At 41.0% G+C, this 23,134-nt stretch overlaps 1 protein-coding gene across 1 annotated transcript in view; it reads right to left on the reverse strand.

Moving 5' to 3' along the window:
• Positions 1–23,134, reverse strand: part of PRKCE (protein kinase C epsilon) — a 666,915-nt gene that overhangs the window by 212,955 nt on the left and 430,826 nt on the right. Inside the window, exons 8-10 of the mRNA XM_036749535.1 lie at positions 22,083–22,179; positions 18,041–18,240; positions 15,410–15,583 (exon numbers count right to left, since the gene is read on the reverse strand). Coding sequence (XP_036605430.1) covers positions 15,410–15,583; positions 18,041–18,240; positions 22,083–22,179 — 471 coding nt within the window. The remainder of the gene's footprint in view (positions 1–15,409; positions 15,584–18,040; positions 18,241–22,082; positions 22,180–23,134) is intronic.

A 23,134-nucleotide genomic window follows, 5' to 3' on the forward strand; every position in this document is an offset into this window, starting at 1 on the left:
ACCCCCTTGCCTAAGGGCCAAAGATTGAGAGGAGGGAAAATTTTGAAGTGGACAGGAAGGTAATTTTGCAAAATGTGGAACAGCCCAGGGTGGGCAGATGAAGAAACTGAGGCAGACAGGTGAAGTGACTTGCGCAGGATCACACACCTAGTATCAAGAGGATTTGAACCCAGGTCACTATTGACTCCAGTTTCAACATTCTATCTACTGTACCACGTAGTTAGCGGCCCCTATAGACTTCTGGATTTGGAGTCAAAGAACCTCTATTTGAATATCCCTGTCACAAAGGACATGATCTCAAGAAATTATATATAAAATTCTTAATGAGACAGAAGGGAGATTAGGATTTATCTAGCCCAACCTCCTTTATTTTCTTTTCTTTTTTTTTAAACAAATGATGAAACTGAGGCCCAGAGAGGTTTAATGAATTGCCAAGATCACATAGTAATTTTGCAGCAGATCTGGGATCAGAAGTTGGATCTCCTGTGGCTAGGTCAGTGTTCTTTCCACTATAACATGCAGCCACAATAAATTATTAAAGCCTAACTTAAAAGTAACAGCTGAAAGGGGGCTATCTCTGGCCAAAAACTACAGTCAAAACATTAAAGGGAGTAGCACAATTGTGAAGAGGGTGCAGGACCACTGGGACAGTCGGTGTCATTCATATAGAAAGACACTTGTTTTAGGCTCTAAAATTACACCTGACTGCATAGACACTTCCACAAAATTCCACGTTTCCTTCTCTGTCAAGGCCAGTCTTATAAAAGCATTACGGACGTAGGATTATTGCATTTAGAGGTAGAAGAGGCCTTAAATCTCTATGATTATTGCCAAAGCTCTAATACAATTTCCTATTTACAGACTAGGAAACTGAGATGAGGAGAGGTGAAACCTCTTGTCTGGGGCACATGATAGCAAGCAGCCGAAACTCGGACCCAGAGTGTGTGATCCCAAATTCAGTGCTCTTCCCATTACATCAAGCTGAGTTCAGAACCAAAACTCAATTCAACACCCAAGAACAGAGGATCCTAAAAAGTTTCATTCTGAAATCTAATAAAAGGCTTAGGGTTCCAATGAATAATAGCTGGGGAGGAAAATGGGCTTTGTTTGGTGCCTTTGCTGAAAGGGTTAGATAGCTTGGCTTCAGGTTTCAAGACTTAACTTTATTTTTATTTTTCATCTGCACCACTAAGCATCCACTGAACTGTGCACAAATAATGACCCTTTGGATCGGGGGAGGGGGTGTTACTTCACACACTCCACAAAGATATTAGATGTCTCTCTTATTCCATCCACCTGCATGTAACCAACAATTTCTGGAGTAACTAAAGGAGCTCAGTATCCTTTGCTTCACATACAAGAAGACCTCAGCACCACCAAATAATTCTTTAGTCAGAGAGAAATAAAGCATAATGCATAAGAAGAGACCATATGTCCTGGCAGGTAGAAACCCTTGGAGGAAGGAAAACATGGGTTCAAGTCCTCTGTTGACATGGTAGTCATGTGAACAGGGGCAAGTCACTTAATCTATTAGCACTGTCAGGCAATTCTCTTAAGATGTTTTGTTTTGTTTTTAGCTTTTTGTTTTGAGGATTTTTTTTTGGCTTACTCTATTCTTTCAGACTTACTTCCTGAATTCAGACTTCACATTATAGGATTAGGCTCTAAGGGAGGGAATATCTGGGCCTTGGTTGGTCCGGTTTGTATTCTTGGGTCTTTCTGCTGATTTCCCCTGGATGGAGTGCTATGTTCTTCAAGGATCGCAGAAGCAGCTATGGCTGTGTATCTGCAAGCTCTGAGGGTTATCAAAAGGAGTATGATCCAGGGGAAAGTTTGAGTGCCCCTCTCCTGCTCTGAGCTTTACATACTCCTGACTGGGGTTTAGATCTGAACAATACAACTGTGGGCTTGTCCCTAGTTGGAACTCCAGTAGACTGTGGCTAGACCTAATCACCTCCAGCTAGCTGGAAGTCACTGCAGGTTGAGAGTGATTGAACTTTAGGTTCCCCCTTGGTCTGAACTCCCTGCTCTGGTTATCCCTCTACAAGATTCATACTGGGCTAGAGACTAGATCTGAGACCCTGCTTTGCTCCTGGGGTCACAACCAAAGAGCTGCTACCTGCCTCTGTTCCTGCTTCTTGCTAAGCACACAGCCTCAGGCTATGACAACTCTGCCCTGGTCTGTCAATCTTAAACACAGGTCTCCTTAATCCCCACGAGATTCTAACCCAGCTCTCAAGTACAAATGATAGCGTTATTAGTTTAGAACCTATTCTTGCTCCCTGAACATCACTGGTCCCTTTTGTGCTGGATCCAGGACCTCTTCTTGTCTTAGTACACAGCCCCCAGCCCCAGCTTTGTCCCCTTATGTAGTGCCTTGCTGGCTAAAGCACACCCTCAGGTTAAAAGATCTCTGTTATCTCCCTAAAGGTACCTAGCAGGAGGGGGACGTACAGCTCCCTCCTACTCCACAATCTTAGGCTGAACTATTTTATTTCCTTTTAAATCAGGTATTTTGTTATAGACTCCCTGGTCCAAAGGAGTTGATAAGCATTTGTTAGTCTTTATGCATTATGACTAAGAGACAAGTTATATCCCAGCCAGAGAGGTCACTGACTTAACCAATCCAAAAAACACCCTCCTCATTCCGGTCTGTCCCTTTGCTCATGCTAGTCTTCTTTTCTAAAAGGCCATTTTTTTCCTCCCACCTATTAATCAAAACACTACTTACCCTTCTGAATACCTTCAAGTCCCATCTCCCTCCATGAAGCTCTCCTCGACCAAATCCGGCCATAAGGATTTATCTCTTTCTCTTGTTGGTGTTACTCATGTGGCCCTTACCTCTCCAAACAGAAAGCACCCTCCTGGAGGGCAGGGCCAAATTTTTCATATTCCACAGCACCTAATACAGTTCTAGGTACTTTGCAGTTGCCCACTAAAGATCTGTAGAATGACTGATTGACTCATATAAAATCCCCTGAACCTCAAAACATTCCCTCTCAGCAAAGAATGCACTAGAAACAGCTCTCTATGTCACCTTCTGCTTTCTGACCATCACTGGAACTGTGTCTTAGTTTTCTTCCCATTCTCCATCATCAAAAAGCTAAGTATCACAAAAACCAGCCCCACTGGTTGTTCTAGAGCCTTAGTGCTCCTTGGCTACTGCAGGGACACCATCTCCTTCCTAATGTCCCAAACAGACTCACCATATGTTGTTGTCTGGCCTTGTCAGTAGGGAATCATAAGAACAAAAGCAAAGAACCAATGACATCTTAACATAGATTTGGGAAATAACATTTGATGGACAAAAATTCAATGGAAATTTGGTACAGCTCCCCAAGAATGCAGCTTCTACATAAAGTGAATGTCATCTGGGGGAAATAAAAGATACATATACAAATTGAATTATGGGTATAGAGTAGAATTCACTGTGCCATCCTAATGATATGCCAGGATTTGTGAGGAAAGGAGGTGGGGGTGAATTAGAGGAATGAGCAAAACATTACCCTAGGAACTGAGGAGACCCATGTTCTAGTTTTGACTCCCATGGGCCAGTGGAATGGGAGTTCAGGCAACCCATGAGTTCAACTTTTGACTCCCAAAAGACTAGTGGAATGGGAGTTTTGACTCCTCCTCAAGGAGGGTCAAAACTATAACATGGATCTCCCTAACTCCCATTCCACTGGTCTTTTGCCTGTATTTGGTTAGAAGAATCAGTCCCCATAAACCACGTGCCCACTAAATCCAAATATATAAAATTGTATATATAATTCAAGATGGAATTTCAACTACTTCTTACAAAATACCAATGCCAGTAAGATAATTTACCAAATGAAGGAATGTTTATATTACACAAAAAAGGGAAAACTAAACAGGAGGAGATGCTTGGCTCACAAAAAGGCAAACCACATGACGCTGCAACTTTGGAATGCTAGAACCTGAGTCATGACTCACACCACCTTCACACCTTTGTCTGAGACAGGCTGTGGGATCCTAAGGAGAAGTGGGAGTGAGTTCCAGCTACTGGTCATGACAAAAAGCAACAAGCCCTATTTGTCAGGAATGGACGGTTGGGCAGTGCAGTGGACTTGGAATCAAGGAGACTCATCCTCATGAGTTCAAATCTGTCCTTGGACACTTCCTAGCTGTGTGACCCTAAGCAGGTCATTTAACCTTGTTATTTCAGTTTCCTCATCAGTAAAAAGAGCTGGAAAAGGAAATGGCAAACCACTCCAGTGTCTTTGCCAAGAAAACCCTCAATGGGGTCAAGATGAGTTAGACACAGAAGTGCCTGAACCACAACAATCTGTTAGGAACTTTAGACACTGGGACCCAGGGGGGACAAGAGGGGAGGGACGGAAGAAGCAGATGACCTCCAGACTCTGAGTTAGGAGGCAGCTTCCATGAAGTCTATGGGCATATTTAAGAACAGCAGGACATATCCTCAGAGCAAGGGTTGGTTGACTACAGAGAATGAGATCTGCCTAGGAGCAGTGAAGGATGAAGCTTGGAAGGAAAGTTTTTCCAGTCATATACAACTTAATCTTATAGGAATAAGATTGAGAGTGGGAGAACAACCACCACAACATTAATAATAATAATATCTAAAATGCTTTAAGATTTGCAAAGTGCTTCCATACGTTATCTCACCTGCTCCTGACACAACCATGTGAAGTAGGTTATTAACCTCATTTTATAGATGAGGAAACGGAGGCTGAGAGGTTGAGTGATTCTCCCAGGATTGTCTACATTCTACCCATCTTTCAAGGCTCAGCTCAGGGTCCTACCTCCGATGGAGCCACAGCCCATATTGACCTCTCCTGATTCTTGAAGACTACATGTCACTTCTTGTCTTAACAGCTCACCAGGCATATTTCATGTATTTCCTTGCATGGGTCACTGATTTCTCATGAACAGAAGCTTTATCTCCCCAACTAGAGCAGTCCTTGAGGACAGGGTTCTGTCCCCTTCTCAGTGCCTTTGTTGTTGTTATTCAGTTGTTCAACAGTATCCGATTCTTCATGATCCCATGGACCACAGCAGGCCCTTCCATTCTCTGCTATCTCCTGAAGTCTGTCCAAGTTCATGTTCATTGTTTCCATGACACTCTCCATCCATCTCATCCTCTGCCGTCCCCTTTTCCTTTTGCCATCAATCTTTCCCAACATCAGGGTCCTTTCCAATGAGAGTCATCTTCTAATGTGGCCAAAGTATTCAAGCTTCGGCTTCAGTATTTGACCTTCCAATGAATAGCCTGAATTAATTTGTATTGAGTGATTTGATATCAGTGTCTTGAACAATTTCAGTTTTTTTTAAAAATTCAATAAACATTTATTAAGTGCCTTCTATGTGCCAGGCATGAGCTATGCACTAAGGGGTAAAAATAAGAAAAAGACAGTTCTTACCCTCCATGATCATACAATCTAGTGGGGAAAGACAAAGCACAAAACACTGCTGAAGGGACAGGAGGCAGGGTCAGAGAAAGTAACCCGCAGCATGATGTTGGTGGAATCAAATCCAAGGAATGCAGCTGGTGAGAAATGGGTCAATGCAAAGGTAATCACTTCTCAGCCCATCATTATCAAAGTACAAAATCCAGAAGCCACAGACCCTGGTTGGTCATGAATATCCGTGGTGAAATCACCTTTCTTAATGCTTCTATGAACTTCAGACCTGGCTCAGCACAACCAGATGTTTCTGGAACTTCTAGCATGGACCGAGTTTCATTGAAGGTTGTTTAAAATGACAGAAGATGTGCCTATCTGGAAACTTTGATCTGGTTTCAAGGTCACTGACTGACCTACGAACTAGTACACATAACAAACCGTGTCAAGCCCTTCAAAGTAATCCTGGCTCCAATTTTTTATAAGATTTACAATTTTAATGCATAGCACAGTGTCTGGAAACATAGTAGGTACTTAATAAATGCTTTCTGATTGATTGAACTAGTCCAACCACCACATTTTATAGATAAGGAAACTGAGATCTGTAGAAAGTCAACTAGGGTCCCATAGGTACTAAGCGGCAGAGTCAAGATCGGAACCCAGGACCTGAATCAAGTCCCACTGTTCTTCCAATTATTCCACTACAGTTTCCTCTCTATGTAGGTTGTGAAATTTCCTTCTCTCTACTCATATGGCCATCCCCCACCAATTCAAGCCTTTATTTTCATTTCTTGGACAACTACAATAGCTTCCTAATTGGGCTCTCTGGCTGGAGTCCAGTCTCTCTGTTCTTCAACTACTCAAACTCCTAACTATCCCCACAACTACCAGACTAATGTTTCTAAAGCATAAGTCTATGTCGGTCTAGCTCAAGAAATTTCAGTGACTTTCAATTGCCTTAAAAATAAAATAGAAATATTTCTTTTTGGTATGTAAAGCCTTTCACAATCTGGCTCTAAATTCTCTTTCCAGACTTATTTCACATTATTCACCCTCTACACTCTCTATCCACCAGCCAAACTGGCCTACTTGTAGATCTCCAAACACAATAATCAATCTCCCACCACCATGCTTTTGTACTGGCAATCCTCCATACCAGGAACACTCTCCCTGCCTCACTTTCATCTCTTCAAAGCATTGGCTCCCTTTGAGACTTAACACAAATACCAACTCCTGTGAGAAAACTTTTTGTGATTTTCCCAGTTATTAATGCTCCACTCTTGCCTCCTGTAATTACTTAGCATTTATTTCACATTTATACAGTAGTTTAAAACTGCAGTAAGACTTAGACACCATGTATCTGGCTTTCACTTATCTGTATATATCTTGTTTCCTTTCAGCAGAGTGGCAGCTCTTTAAGGACAGAGATTTTTTTGCTCCTGTTGTAGTGCCTGGTACACAGTTGGTGCTTAGTAGATGCTTGCCAAATTGTACTGAAATGAATTGAAAGAAGAACCTTCTTTAATCCAACTTAAGTGAATTCCCAGCATTTGTGATTGCATTGGGACTGTCACTCTCTCATGACATGAGAAGTTAGGTGGCCCAGAGGAGAGAGTGCTGGACTAGGAGTCAGGGAGACCTGAGTTCAAATCTTGCCTCAGACACTCATTAGCTATGTGAATCACTTAACTTGTCTGTGGCTCAGTTTTCTCATCTGTAAAATGGGGATAATAATGAGGATTGAAAACAGGGATAATAATAACCCTCTTTTGCAGGGTTGTTGTGAGGATCAAATGAGATAACTTGTATAAATGTTGTCATCATCCTCACTACTACTGACCCACACAGCTCACATCCACTTTACATCTCAATAGACAGTCATCATGGGTCATGGTAGACTCAAAAAGAAAATGCATCGCTTGGTGGCCAACCTTGGCTAAGGAACATACATGGGCTCATCCATCTTCAATGCCATCCCAAATGAGTAGAAATTCCCGATTCCCTGGCACTATACTTGAGAAGGCATGCCTCCATGCTTCAATGAGGCATCAAAGCAGCACTTTGATGTATGATTTTGGGACCTAACCTGAAATATTCATCACTCTAAACAAAAATATATAAACACAGACTAAAACGAAAATTCACCCAAATGAAGCAACAGGACCATCCATATAGCTGATTGGTTGAGTGTGTGTGTTTTTATAGATAGCATATTTGCTGTTCTTCAAAGCTAACAGTCAAAATAAACAGCAGAGTTCATAGAAACTACAATTTTCCCCCATGGTCACCCCCTCCCCCCTACAGCACAGCACAGAGAAGATCATTGAAACTCCACTCATTTCAAACATCCTTCTTGCTGCTTTTTAAGGATTTTTCCATTTGATGTTTCCCTCCACAGCAGTGAGGGAAACTTTCCAAGGGAGAATCACTGGGGATTTCTTCTCCATTTTCTTGCTGGGTCCTCAGAACCGTTGAATCTAAACTGTATAGCCCTACCAGGGAATTGTCCCCCCCACCAAAAAAAATCTCAACAATCTGGGAGCAAAATCCCTTTGCAATCGCAATTACAGATTTAAAAAAAAAAAACATGAGTGTATTTATTTATGGCAAGTTTTGTGGGATCCATTTGGTTGGGATTACATCCATGAGGTTCCAAGACACAAGCTGTGTATTACTCTAAATATGTCTGAGAATTGAATTTCCTATAACAACAAAAACAGACTCACTACATCCATAATCTGTTTCCCCCAGGAAGAAGATAAAGGAAAGGGAACCAAGAGACAAGCAACTCCTTACTGAAGTCATGGTTTCTCTTCTGCACTACTTTTTATCATTCTTCCTACTTTCCCACAAAGACCTGAGGCCAGGTGCACACATGGGGTGCTCAAAAATTCTGAAACATAAGAATGTGAAAAAAATGAGGAAAAAATGGGCATCTGGAGTCAGAGGGGCCGAATGCCACCTCCACTACTTAGACCTGTGGAGGCATTGGGGCAAGTCATTTAACCTCTCTGGGTCCCAGTTTCCTCATCTGTAGAAGAAGGGGGCGAGGAGGAGGTGGACTAGATGACCTCTAGGTTTTCTTCTTGCTCTAAATCAATGATTATTGACATTTTAAAAAGCTGCATCCAGTTGTTCATCATAGGTCTCTCTCAGCTATTCAGGGTCTGATGATTCTGTGGGCAGAATCTCCTTCTTCTCTGACTCCCCTTCCTTTTCTTGATCCTTCTCCTTTTATTACCTCCTTACAATCTTCTGGGGAGAAGTGATCTGGGAAACTGCAAAGAGGTGGGGATCCCATCTGCCACTACAGTTTGCTTCTTGGAAAACTCAGTGGGTAAAGAACTTTAAATAAATGATTAAAATTAGGTTGAGGGATAATTTCTGAGTTTCCAGCTGCCTCCAATCCCTTCGGGCTACCTAAAACTGACAAGGCTCAGCTCAGGTCCTATATGGGGTTTGAAGACATAGATGTAGATGTAGATATAGGTATAGATATAGAGATGTATATGTAGAGATGTGTATAGAGATATCTATGTACATATACATCTATATAAATTAACAACTTGCATATGTATGTGTGTATATATACACAGTCGTATGTGTATGTATCTTCACACACATACATACATGTTTATGTAGCTATATGTACATATCTACATCTCTATATATACATAGTATATATATTCACACACATACACACTCAGAAAGGAGAGAGAGATTTATCTGTCTCTCTCCCCTTCCTGAGCTCTGGTATAAAAAATAATATTATATTATATTATATTATATTATATTATATTATATTATATTATATTATATTATATTATATTATATTATATTATATTATATTACAGAAAAACATATTGAAACATGTCTCTATATATCTATATGGCTCTTTCATCTACATATACACATGTGTGTGTGTATATAACAGATATATAGATATATAATATGTGTGTGTATGCCATGCATTTGGTATATATTAGACCTTCTTTCCCAAAATCATTGTGTATTTTTGTATTTGTCTTTTGTCCATGTTTACATAGGTACATGGGATAGGTGTGACAAAGAAGAGAGAACCCTGGCTTGGGCACTAGGAAAACCTGAGTTCAGCCCTCACTTCTGACACATCTATGGCTATGTGACTCTGTCCATGTCCCTTAACTTTTCAGCAACTGAGGCAACCCTTAAGGTCACAAGTTACAAAGAAGGTGCCCACATGCATTCATTGAAGAGATACCTCATTTGGGAGTTCCTAATACCAGACATCCCAAGCCCAGTCCCTAGTCATTATAGAACATGTTGGGTTCCCTTATTAGGGATTTTTTTTCTTTGTATCCCCAGGGGCCAGCACAGTGCTTGGCATGTAGAAGGCACTTAATAAATAATAATTTACTAGATGACTTGGACACAGAGATTGTCTTATATTCCTCTCTGATTCATATGTGTTAGTTCTTTCTACCCAAAGATAGATTTTAAGCTCCTAGAGGGCAGGAACCACATCTCTTTCTGTGGTCTTAGGCCTTAACATGTAGGCAGAGCACAGGAACCCATATACACCGGGTTTTTATTGCCACTGTGATCATCACCCATATCTATTAGTGCTGGAAAATCAGTGATATTTCATTTGGTTTCTCCTGACCCTGAGGGGAGACTGGAGCTTAACTAGTCTTCCTCACAAACGGATCCTCCTTTTTCATGGTCATTTGGTGACTTGCAGGGACGAAACCGATGTCAACGGGCTTACATAATTGACCTCCAAGACTCTTGGAGGAGCAAAGAGCAGGGTCCCACACCTGCTCCCTTTGAAACTTAGCCAGGGAGCTGGGTTCACCAAACACAGTCAAAAGCTTCTTCTCAGCACTCAGACTTATGCAATGGGGAGGGGAATTCTCAAAGGAATGTTTTCCTAGGTGACATTTATTCCTACATTTCTAAATAAAAATAATCCCTCTAAAATAATTAAATCTGCACTTAACATGATTATTGCCTTATGTGTGATAAACAAACAAGAGTGAAAGAAATCTTAATAGGATTGAAAGTAAATGTTTGCTTTCCTTAATGAGATGACGGCATCCAAGTCAAAATCAGGTTCATGGTGGGAAAGGTACATACTTGGCCGTGGAAATGTGAGTCCAAGAGTAGTGAGGTGTAGCCAGGAGAATAAGGTCTTCTTCTCCTCCCTCCCCCACCCTGTTCCTCTTAGAATGTCTCCCCACCCCATCTTCTTTGTCTGTACAAATATCATTCATTCTTCAAGGCCTGCCTTCTCTATGAAATCTTCCCTGACTAAACTCTCACCACCACCACCACCCCCCCCCACACTCTCTTTTTTCTTAGCTCCTTTAGAATTTTTTAAAGTTTTTTTAATTAAATTTTATTTTTTTCAATTAACAAAAATCTCTCTTCTCTCCCTCCAACCTCTCCCCAGAGAAAAAGAAAACAAAAACAAAACCTTGTAACAAATATGCATAATCAAGCAAAACCCATTCCCGTGTTAGTCACGTCCAAAATATATGTCTCATTCTGTACCATGTGAAGTTCTTGCTTATTAACTATTTGAACTACATGACTGAACCTTTGGTTCTATGTAGTCAGAAAGTAAAACAGTCTTGGAGTTACAAGTCATCTAGTTCATTCTAGGATCTGAAGCACAAATTCATCCTTCTACAATATATCCAAGGAGTTATCCAGCTTCACTTTTCACTACTAAACCGGTTTATTTTTAGTTCTCACTAAATATCTGCCTCACTTGTATTTACAACGAGAATAGCAAAATCCTCATTTTTATGTGCTTTCCTCATGACCCTGTGAGGGTCACTTAGTAAGGCAAATTTCACTCCTGATACCCATTCTACAAATAAGGAAACAGGTTCAGAGAACTGACATGATGTACCTTATTGTCACATAGGTGGTATGCACATATAGAACCAGAATTCGATCCCAGGCCTTTTGATCCTAGGTCTAATGTTCTTTCTATTACTCAGTGCTGTACCAAGTTCTGGAATAAAACAACATTGAAAGTAAACCAAAAAAAAAAAAAACCCAAACCTTCTCTTGCAAATTTTTGGCAGTCCTTCAAATATTTGAAAATGAATGCCTCATAAATGTCATTTTTATAAATGTAAATATCAGGGCAGCTAGGTGACACAGTGGATAGACTGCCAGGCCTGGAGTCAGGAAGACCTGAGTTCAGATCCAACCTCAGACACTAGCTGTATGACCCTGGATGAGTCACTTGACCCTGTTTACCTCTGTTTCCTCATCTGTAAAATGAACTGGAGAAGATAACAGCAAACCCCTCCAGTATCTTTGCCAAGAAAATCCCCAAAGGGGTCACAAACAGTTGGACATGACTGAAATGATTAAACAACAACAGACTCTCAATTAAAAAAACAAACCATTTACTCAGTGCCTATTATGTGGAAGGGACTAAGCCAGGCCTCACAGACACAAAAAATAAACAAATAGTATGGTCCCTGCCCTCAAGGAGCTTACTATCTAGTGCATACCCTCTATATAGAAATAAATACCCTCCGGCTACAAGGCCGGAGGGGATAAAGGCCAAGGGAAAGTTGAGGCTAAATATTGCAATAAAGTTTGAGAAGGGGGTAAGGTATTTAGCACGATCCTAAACTATAGAGATAATTCTCAGTCAGGGAATCTGAAATTTCTTGTTTAGTTTACCAGGTAAGAGAGGTTTTACTTTGGAGCTGATACCTGCACTTTTGCTTGGAGGAAGGGAAGGATTTAAACAAATGTAGATAAGGACAAACTTTCCAAGGAGAGGAAGAAATGTAAATCTGGCCCACCTCCAGGAACAACCAACCTCTTTAGCTTAAGCCCCCACCTGGAATTTTCCCACAGAACATCCGAATTCAACTCATGTTTGTCCATACCCAGGTAGCTCTTGGTACCATCAAAAATTGGTTCATGTCTGGCCCCTCTAAGGGAGAACATCATTGTTTAGGGCTGTACAAGAATAAGAAAAGGACCCTAAGCTCCCTTTCAAGAGCTCAGGCTAACTGAGCACCAAATATAGATTTATTTCACATGACTAATAAATGCAAAGACTCGTACCTGAGCCCATATGGCGGGCCTGTGCATCTCTCCAGAGTTAAAGCACTAACCCAGGGATATTTAAAACCCCTCTCCCAAAAGGTAAGCACTTAGGTCTGTAGCCAATCTCTCCCACCATCATCACCACTGCCACTGGACCTGCACAGTCCATATGATTCACGATACCACTGATGGGAGAAGTTCAGGTATATTCCTTATCCTGGCTCAGGGTTTCACTGCTTCTTCTGGTTCCCACAGGTCCTAGCTGGAACCCAATCTTTGGCTTGGACCAGGGACTTCTCTGACACTGCTGCTGTCCTGCTCTTTGCCCACATTCTTACATATCCCAGCTTGGCCCAGAAGTATCTTACTGCCCCACTCCTGTCCCCGTTTGCTGTCATTCCTGTGGTCATGTGGTTCCCTGAAAGGGCCCATGGATACAAAGGTGTCTCTCCATAGAAATGAGTCTGCGATTATATATATACAGGCCCCTTCTCATTTCTGTGGGACCTCTTTTTCAGCTCCCTTGAGTCTTTTGTTTAATGGTCCCCCATCAAAGGCCAAAGCTAAGGGTATAAACGCAGTTGTTGGAACTCACTTGAGTCAGTGACAAAACAAAGGTCTCATCAGGACTTCACACCTTGTCTAAGGAATTCAGGGACTGTCCAGGAGAGCTTCCTCCTGGGGCATGCCTATTCCATCTAATAATAATAATGATGATCATAGCTAACATTCATATAGCACTTACAGTGTGCCAGACGCTAAGCCAAGCGCTTTACAGTGATTATCTTCTTCAATCCTCATAACAAACCTGGGAGGGAGGTGCTATTATTCCTCCCATTTTACAGATAAGGAAACTGAGGCAAACCAAGGTTATGTGACTTCCCCCCCCCCTCCCCCGGTATCACAGCTAGTAAGTGTCTGAAGCTGGATTTGAACTCAAATCTTCCTGACTCCATGCCCAGAGCTCTATCCATTGAGCCACTGAGGTGACATTTATACTGTATTTATCGCCTCGGTCCCTTAGACTACTGGTGTCAAAACTCAAATCCCTGAATGCAACCTATTAACTTGGAAAAGCATAAATTAACATTATCTATGTTGCATTGTATTTTTTTCATTTATTTTGCTAAACATTTCCCAAGTACATTTTAATCTGGTTTAGGCCTAGCACTGGGGAATGTTGCATGGCACCTCTGTCCTAGGCTATAAGTTCAGTGCAAAGGACTTAGTCTTCTTCTTCCCTTGGAATTCCAGAGTGCTAGGCAAAAAGCAGGGAACTCAGTAAATAGAATTCACAAGAGTTAAAGCTAAAAGGTAGTTAGAAGCTGTCAAATCCAACTCTGATTCACAGAAGAGGAAATTGATGCCTAGAGTAAATAAATGATTTGCCCAAGCTCAAACAGACAGTGAAGAGCAGAGCTGAAGTTGGACCCCAGGTCTTCTGATTCAAACTTTGTGCCTTTTCTCCTATATCTCTCTGTCTCCCCTGGCTCCAAATCTACTGTTCTTTATGCCATTGCTGACTGATGGCTATGATAAGAAAATTCCTATTTACTCAAAAAGGGATTAATTATATAGTGATTATTTGCTTTATAAAAGTTTTCATCATGGGGTTCTTTTAATCTACTTTATACTTTTAAGCTAGCTTAGTGCATTTCAAAAAATGATTCACTTTAGAAGAATGTTATTGCTTGCAACTTTTCAGGACTATGTGTGTGTTACGTGAAGTAAAGTCCATCTGTACACTTGTAGTTTAGTAGCAGTATGAAATGGGTGGTGGAAAGATGTTTTCCCACAGCTTTGGAAAGGTGAGGGGTGGTTGTGAATGGACTGGTAGAAATCTACCACAGATGTCAATACAAGATGGGAAAGTGCGATACACAGGGGGACAAGAGAAGGTCCCTTGAGCTCCATGTTGGTTTTGCTTCTTTTCTTTCATAAATACAGCAAGGGGCATCCAACACAATTCTATATTCAAAATCAATTTCCACTTACACATTGGGTCTCCTGAGAACCACAGCCATCCCAGAGTTAGACAAAGTTCTTGCTGCCATGGTGGTAGCTATTTCCCTCGCACCCCACTTATCCCTTCCCATCACTAGAGACAAGCTTCAATCAATATGAACTATACACCCCACTCTTTTGCACACAAAGAAAATGAGCATTGGGGAGATTAAAAGATTTGGCCAAATGGCACAACTAGTCTACTAGCTAGTGGTAGAATAGGACTAGGACCCAAGTGCCTCAACTCCCAATTTAGTGCTTTTCCAAACATTTACCAAATCTTGATCTCACCCTTGAGCTGAGTAGAAAAAAGTTCTAAGAGTTCGAAATTTTCATCTTCTACTACAGCTTGTATGGCCGATCAGTCCATAATATCTTTGCTTCTTTACTGCCATCTTCTGGTATCTGGCCTCCAACATGTTATAGCATGGAATAATGCTTCAATTATAATGTATCAGTATTATAATTTACAAATGTTTTCACTTCTTTCAGCTGTTCTTCATTACATGGGGAAATAAGTTGGGTAGGTTTACTGAAATCTTTGCCAGACTAGTGAAGAAACTGTGGCCTAAGGAGGCTCATGGATTTCTCTAGGGTCACAAAGTAAGCCAAGAGCAATGCTGGGACTAGATCCTTGGTCATCTTCATTCTAGCCCAGTGTACCTTCCATTAAACCAGGAGTTAGGCCACATGGCATGGCCCAGTTCTGCCACAAGGGAGTTTAACTGTTGCCAGGATCCCTGCTTTCCCACTCAGCTAATTAGATGAACTCTGCTCTAAGAGAAAAGGTCTGTCCAAGATTACACTGGTTTTTCAAAGGAAGAAATCTACCATGCTCATAAATTCTTTGTAGATAGAGTACATAGTGATACTTTAAATGCTTTTTCACCTGAAATTCACCATTCTGGTATCCCATCCCTTCCAAGAAGATGGTCAGATAGCTTACTGATCCACCCTACCTTAGTCTGGAAGCAGCAGTAGAGTTGTGTCAGGTAGGGGTGTTTTCGTGCAAGGGCTAGAATCCTCTTTTCTGTCATGGTGCAATCTACGTCATCATCCTGAAGAATGACATCTTTCTTTAAGACCTTCACAGCATACACCTCATCTTTGCCCTTGAGCTCTGCTAGCATGACCTAAAACCAAGCAAAATATTTGTGTTAATTATTCCTATACCCAGACACCTGGGAAAAAACCCACATCAGCCAATGATAAGTGACTTAAAGACCTATTTCTTTGTAAATAGCAACATTTTAGCATCTATGCAAAAACTCATCATATTAATTTTATTTATCTAATTCACATTTACATAGCACCACACTGTTTACAAAACACTTTCTTCACCACAACTCTGTAAGACTGGTAATGCAAAGATTATTTTCTACATTTGACGGATGAGAAAATGAAGGCTCAGAAAGGTTAAGTGATTTGCGAAAGGTCAAATAGCTAGTGAGCATGAGGATCTGAATCTAAGCCTCCAATCTTAGCATCTTCCCACTACATCATACTGCTTTTCTGTAAGAGGTTCTTTTTAGTCCCATTTCAAACATGAAATTCCATGGCTCTTACTCAATTGAATCCAGCAACTTAAAAACCTAACTAGGGGATTCGTGATGCCAGCCTAAAGACCTGTGATCACCTACACATAACCCACGTTCTGTAAAACTGGCTTAAGCTTGAGCTGTGTGGGTCTTTTCCCCTAAAAATATAGGCAATAGACTTATATGGTTAAGACACACATTCTGACTTTACTACACGGAAACTCCAAATTGTCTAATTTTCCTCTCACAGTGCTGGTATCACATGCTTCAAATGAGGAATATTAAGTCCAATTTCTGGCAAGGTTCTCACTGCATGGAGTTGAGCCTGGCCCCAGTACTGTGGTCCAGGTCTTTAACCTATCTAAAGAATGCAGCTACTTCAGAAATTACCATCTAGTGAGGTGAAGGTTCCCATCCTGGCCCTGCCCCTGAGATTTCAGGGTCAGATAGAGGGAGGTAAGGGACCTGGAAAAATAACCCCAAGTGCCCTGGAGCAATCGCATGCATTCATTCTCTTTGAGGTGGTCAGCGGGAGAGACATGGAACAGGGCCATATGTCAAGAAAGCCAGCTGACCTACTTACGAGGACTTTCAAGTGTCCAGGACTTGCCATAACATGTTTCCCCTTGATCTGTCAGGGCTAGTCTGCTTGTCTCCAGAGCATCCAGTTCCTGTTCTTTAGATTTCTGAATAGTCAGTTCCCATTAGCTCCCTGTGCAGTCCTTGGTTTAGTGAGGTACACAATGTCCAGATTAGGCCCAGGGGTGGAGTTATAAAGGAGGTCAAGGGATGGAGTCCAAAACTTGACCTATTTCTTAGGCTCTCTATCTATCCCATCTAAAATGAGCAGTAATATCTATCTATCTATGTATCATCTATCTATGTATCTATCTGTCTATCTATATGTATATATATGACCATTATGAGGATTGCTACATTATCATAAATTGCCTTATGCAAGTGGGACATTGAATCCGTATCCCCTATTGTGTTCATACACTTGGGAGGTGCCAAATATGAGAAGATCAGGGAAAGCCTAAGCAGAGGACACTGCTTTTTTGCTTTGGATGGACCCGTGATCTCATCCATGTGAATAATCCATCCCCTGTTGCAGATCACAATCCTTCTATATGCCTATTGGATTCTTGCTCATGTCTTTCCATTAATCCTCCATAGAGTATCTATCCAACACATGGGAAGCATTCTTCTCCTTCCTCTAAGATCTTTTGGTTATTAATATTCCTGCCATAGTTAGAGAGAAGTGCTGAAAGTGAGTGGCAAACTATATTTCCCTTATAAATTAGACTATTTTTAGATTTACTATAGACCACAGGCTCATAAAGGATAGGGACCTCACCCTGTTAACATGCTTCATACAGTACTCAGGCCAGAGCCCAACATGGAGAGAGGGGGGAAAATGGGCAATATATATTCTCCGATGTGGACAAAATGAGTCTGACATTGTGCTGGGCTTGCTCAGGTAGACCTACGTAAGAGAAAATCATAAAGTTCACAGGGAACATTTGCAAAGACTTTGTAATGAATTAAAAGCAAGACCTCAGACTGACCACTGGTGAAAGGAAGAAGGAGGAAAGAAAAATAGTACATAAGAAAGGAGAAGGAAATACAGGAGAAGGACACACACACATAAGTATATGTGTATATTTATGTGTACATATGTATGTGTAATTGCGTATGTGCATATGTATATATATGTGTGTGTATATGTATACACTTTAAATTTCCAAAACATTTTTATATCATTTACCTCATTTGGACATTACTAAAACAGACAAACAGAAAACACAGAGAAAAATAAGGGTAAAGAGAAAGAAAGTATTAATTTCCTCGTTTTGCAGATTAGGTATTTAAATGACATGACTAAGGTTACGCAGCTGGCTATAATGGAAGGGAAACTTCACAGGACAAGCCAGCATTAGAGAGCATAAATGAGGCAATAACACCTTGAATACAGTGAGCCCTTAATAAATGCTTGTTGAACTAAGCTGAACACCCGGTTAAGCAAAATCACAGGAACCAGACACCACACACCTTGCCAAAGCTTCCTTTGCCTAACACCTTGATGAAGTTGAACTCTTCTAGGCCCATCCGCTTTGTCTGGCTCTGCCGGACCTCGCCATTCTCTCCAGGGCTGGCCAGTTGACCATCTGTTGATGACGCCGCCCGGTGTTCCTCCCCTCGATTGTCAAATGACAAGGCCTTCCTAATGTTATTTTCAAGTTCTTTGATTTCTGAAAACAAGGGTGACAAATCATAGAATTAAGCAGACAACTCCACCGGCCTCCTTGCCCTTCTAATGTTCAAGCTCTTTAACTTCCTCCCCTCTTTACCCCAAGAGGTCTCTTTCTCTACCCTCTCCTCAAAGAGTGCCATAGGGCCCAAAGTGTTCCATGTATTGATTTACTTCAGACCCTAGGTTCATAACACGCAAGGGCACTGGACAGTAACACATTTCATACAGGGCCTGGCCAGTACCCTATACCGGAAGACAAGATGAGGCTCTAATTAGACCTCAGAGCCCTGCGACATGCTGGCAATAACAAGCTTAGCAGTTCCTGGTCTAGGATCTAAAAATAGTGACTAGAATGACCATGAGTACTAACTAAGAACAGCAAATCACAGCTGATAGGCCTATTTTCAAAGAGGTCTCACCTTAATGACTTTGCTTTGCTTTGTTCTTGGATTTGCCCAATTACCTATTTAGCAAGAAGGACTTCTTAGGAAGAGGAGCAATGACTTATGATTGACGATAGGATCACCCTCAGTACGTATGAACGTATGGAAGATTACCTCAAACACGGTAGGAATCCTTCCACACATCTAGATTTTGTAAGAACAAATTGTCTTTTTCTCTCTGTTGGAGTATGTGACGTATATTATATGTGTATGATAACACTAGTTAATCCTTTGACCTTTTATATTTGAAGAAGCTTTATCATCGTTAGTTACTCGTTAACCAAAGGCACACATTAGACTGTGCTGAAATAGACAGATTCAGCATAATCTGATTTCAAAATATGTCTGTGAATAAACAGGATTACAGGAAGGGGTACATAAAATTATTAACCCTTTGGGATCAAGGTAAGGTTTTGCTTTTACAAGACACCCCTCAGGTAAACGGATCTGTGACTTTTCATCCAAAGGCCCAAATGTGTGTGTGTGTGTGTGTGTGTGTGTGTGTGTGTGTGTGTGTGTTCTTCCCCTAGAATTTATCCTGCTGATTTGGAAATCAGATTTTGGAAGTCTATTGAAGGAATCGGGATGTGCCTACACAGATATATCAGAATTCTGGTTTTGAAATTGCTTCTACAAGTTCAGGTCATAGCATAAAAGAACCAGAAGGGAGCTAAAGGGTTATCTAGTCAAACTCTCCCATTTTAAAGATGAGGAAACCAAAGCCCAGAGGAGGTGTGACTTTCCCAAGGTTACATAGCTCTAAGTGACTCAGCTGGGCTTCAAACCCAGGTCTTCTAACTAAAATCCAAGGCTCTTCCACTAAACCATGATGCTTCTGGTACCTTTGGGCTGTAGTGTGGTTGCCTCTCATTAAAGTGACAGCCCTCCTTGAATCCACAGCTCCCTGTCTCAAAATGAATCTGGGTTAACCTCTGCTTATTGTCATACAAAAGCAAGTCCCAGAAAGAAAAACGCCCAGAGAATACATGCAACAAGCCCAATTTTAAATACTGAAGTTTGAATAGCTTTTGGAAGGGAATGTTTCATTGATTTAGAATAAAAAGACATGGAGCTAATGGGCTATTTCCTCAAAATGCCTTGAGAGATCACAGAAAACATGCCTTCCACATGTTCTATACCAATGACCAGCACATATAATGCTGCTTTTTATTATTCAAAGTGATTTCCCATTTCTTTTTCTTCTCTATCTTCATGTTAACCATGTGAGAGGTAGGTATCAATATCTTCACTTGACAGATGAAGAAACTGAGGCTCAAAACCAAAGTAACTCGTCAAAGGTCATGTAGTAAATTAGTCAACTCCTCACAACCAAGTCTCCTAACTCCTACCTACCCCCAAACACTTCCCTTCCCAAAACACTCCCTAATGATCAGAAGTGAATTTTTTTCATAGGACCATAGATTTAGAGTTGCAGAAACCTTAGAAATTGTCAGGCCCCAGGGGTTGCTAACCTACAGGCTCATGAACTAATTTCTTAAAAAACATTTTGATAACTGTATTTCAAAATTGTGGGTTTCCTTCATAATATTACATACATTGTTTTATGCATTTAGAAACATTATTCTGTGGATTCCTTATGCTTTATTAGACTGCCAAAGGCATCCACAACATAAATAAAGCTTAAGAACTGGTCCAACCTCTTTATTTATCAAGGTGAAGTAATCTGCTGATGGCTCCAGAGATCATAAGCAACACAGTGGCTGTCTCAGCCCAGGTCTTCTGACTTTAAATCATGCCATCTCTCCAATATACCCTGAGGCTTCTCTTGGGGGCATCTTATATAGCTCATATGATAACATCCACATAGTTCTAGAGATCACTCCTATTCATTGCAAAGCCTTGGGTATAGTATTTATTAAATTAAAGATTATCTTCAGTCTTTCAAGGCCCTCATTCCCCAGCATTCCTCAGCATTGAAGGAAGAACTAATTCATTTCCTTATGGTTAGCAAACTGACCCTGAAGTGAAATTAGTTCCTCATTAGAAGCTAAGGTAAGGCTATAAATAATCACCTTAATAGGATCTATGTCGAGGTTAGGCTACACTGAGCCAGGAGGTTGGGGTTCTAATCTCACCACCACCACTAACTCAATGTGTGACCCTATGTCTCTTCACCTCTCTGGGCTCTAGTTTCCCCATCTGTATAATAGGAGCAGTAATTAACCATTGGCCCCACTTGCCTAACATGAAGAGAAACAAAGGATAGTGATTGGAAAAGGCAAAAAAGTGAATGTTACTGTTAATGTCACCAGGAAAAGCACATACTTCTCTCAAGCTCTAGGAGGGCAGAGATTGTAGCCTCTAACACTCTACCCAGAGCTTGCTACACAGTAAGCACTTGGTTGAATAAACTGGATAAATGAATCAAATGGCACTTCTGCGACATTTCTTTAACACTCCCAGGCCCACTGAAACCTTATTAGCATTCTGATATTTTCCCAGGATAAGTGAAGTCCTCACAAATTTAAAAACTATAAGAGTGGAAGGGAAATGAAAGAATATGAAACATGGAGTCAGAAGACTTGGGTTCATATTCTGGTTCATTTCTTACTATATAGGTAAGGAGATCACTTAACCTCCCTGGCCTCAGTTCCCCAGCCATAAAATGGGGGAGGAGACAAACTTGATGGTTCATTCCATCTCAAAAGCCTATAACCTTCTTTGAATTCCATGCTAAATTTTGATAGCAAATCACGATTAAAGCTAACCTCCCTACATTCTATCCCAGCATAGTCCCCATAACCATCCACTAGTCACTGTATGCACTGAAGGTACTCAGATACTTAATTCTCCAGCTCCCTCCATCCTCAGCTTATTCCAATCCTGATTCCAAGGTAAAGAGCCAGTTACAATGAGAAGGAACACAACAGCCTCGTGATGAGGAAGTGCCAAGACATAGGAAGGTTGGTAGAAGGCAGATATAGATGGTGGGAGAAAGGGTCACTGACTGGCAAAGTGGCTATATCTCATAGCCTACTGCTCATAGGAGAAGAAAAAGGAGAAAGGGAAAGAAAAGAACCATAAACCTGAAGGAGGTTTTGCTTCTCTATACTGGCACAGAAGAACTTTAGAAAAGGCACTATGGCAGAGCTTAATAATTCAATGCCTTACACACAGTAGGCCCTCAGAAATATCTGTTGAATGATTGGATGAGAAAACGGAATGTGGAGACCTGCCTCAAACTGTGAGTCATTCTAACCCAAGCTTTCTTTCTTTGAGGAAATAGGGCTTAGGTTTCCAAATCACATTCAACTAAATCCACCACTTAATAAGAACCTACTATACATGCCAAGCACTTTTTAAAAAAACGATTAGAAAGAGCCAGCTCCCCAAAAGCATAATTTGAAGTTGAGGGAAGAACATCACAGCTTCTCACCTTGATCACAAGGGGAAGTGGGCGCTGACTTGGATCGGTCCTCTTCAGATTGGGAGCTCCCAGGACCTGGTTGCTGAGACTCTGCACCTGGAATTAGCTGAGAACATACACAGGCAGGCAGACACACAGACACACATGGTTAGCTGGGGGGGTTCTCTGGTCCCAATCAGTCAAGGAGCTGACAGGCAGCATGCTTTCCAAATATCATAATTCATTTTAAAGGTTGGGATCTCAAAAAGGTTGTGACCTCTTCTCATTAAGAAATTAAATAAGAGAGAGGTTTCTAAGTGTTTGTATGATGCTCCAATTATTTTGGTCCCACCCATTCTCTGAAATCAATCTCAAATCTGTTAGCTCTGTGAAATCTTCCCAGATCACCTTCTATCCTCTCCCTGAAGTCCTATAACACTTTTGGTTTACATGACTCATTTGGCCCCTTATCTCATACTGCTTTGTACTGTTAAATTTTTATTAATTTACTTAAACTCTATCAAAATTAGGCATTTAATTTAAATAAAATAATTTTATTTTTTACTAATTTTTATTCATATATAGCAAGAGCTAGCTTATATACAGAAATTTACAAAACACTTCAAGTCTAGGAATTCATTTAATCCTTACAACAGGCCTGTGAGGTTGGTACTAGGAATAGAAAAAGGGATTAGATCTGTGATATTATTGATATAGGGAACTTCAGGATGGGCAAAGTCCCTCTGCCAATGCAAGGTAGCACCTTCTGTGAGACATATTCTAAGAGGTTGCCTAGAGTAGCACCACTTGTGAGTGCTTTAGCACTTCTTAAATAGGGTCATGACCCACAGTTTAAGAAACCCAGGCTTGAGCACTAAGAGTCTTAAGTGACCTGCCCAGGGTCACACAAGTAGTGTCAGAGATAGTATACCTCAAAGAGATCAAAGAAAGAGGAAAAGAACCCATACGGACAAAAATATTTATAGCAACTCATTTTGTGGTGGCAAAGAACTGGACACTAAGTAGGGGCCCATCAATTGGGGAGTAGCTGAACAAATTAGGGTATACTAATATCATGCAAT

Source organism: Trichosurus vulpecula, chromosome 3 (assembly GCF_011100635.1).
Source record: "Trichosurus vulpecula isolate mTriVul1 chromosome 3, mTriVul1.pri, whole genome shotgun sequence".
Taxonomy (NCBI): Eukaryota; Metazoa; Chordata; class Mammalia; order Diprotodontia; family Phalangeridae; genus Trichosurus; species Trichosurus vulpecula.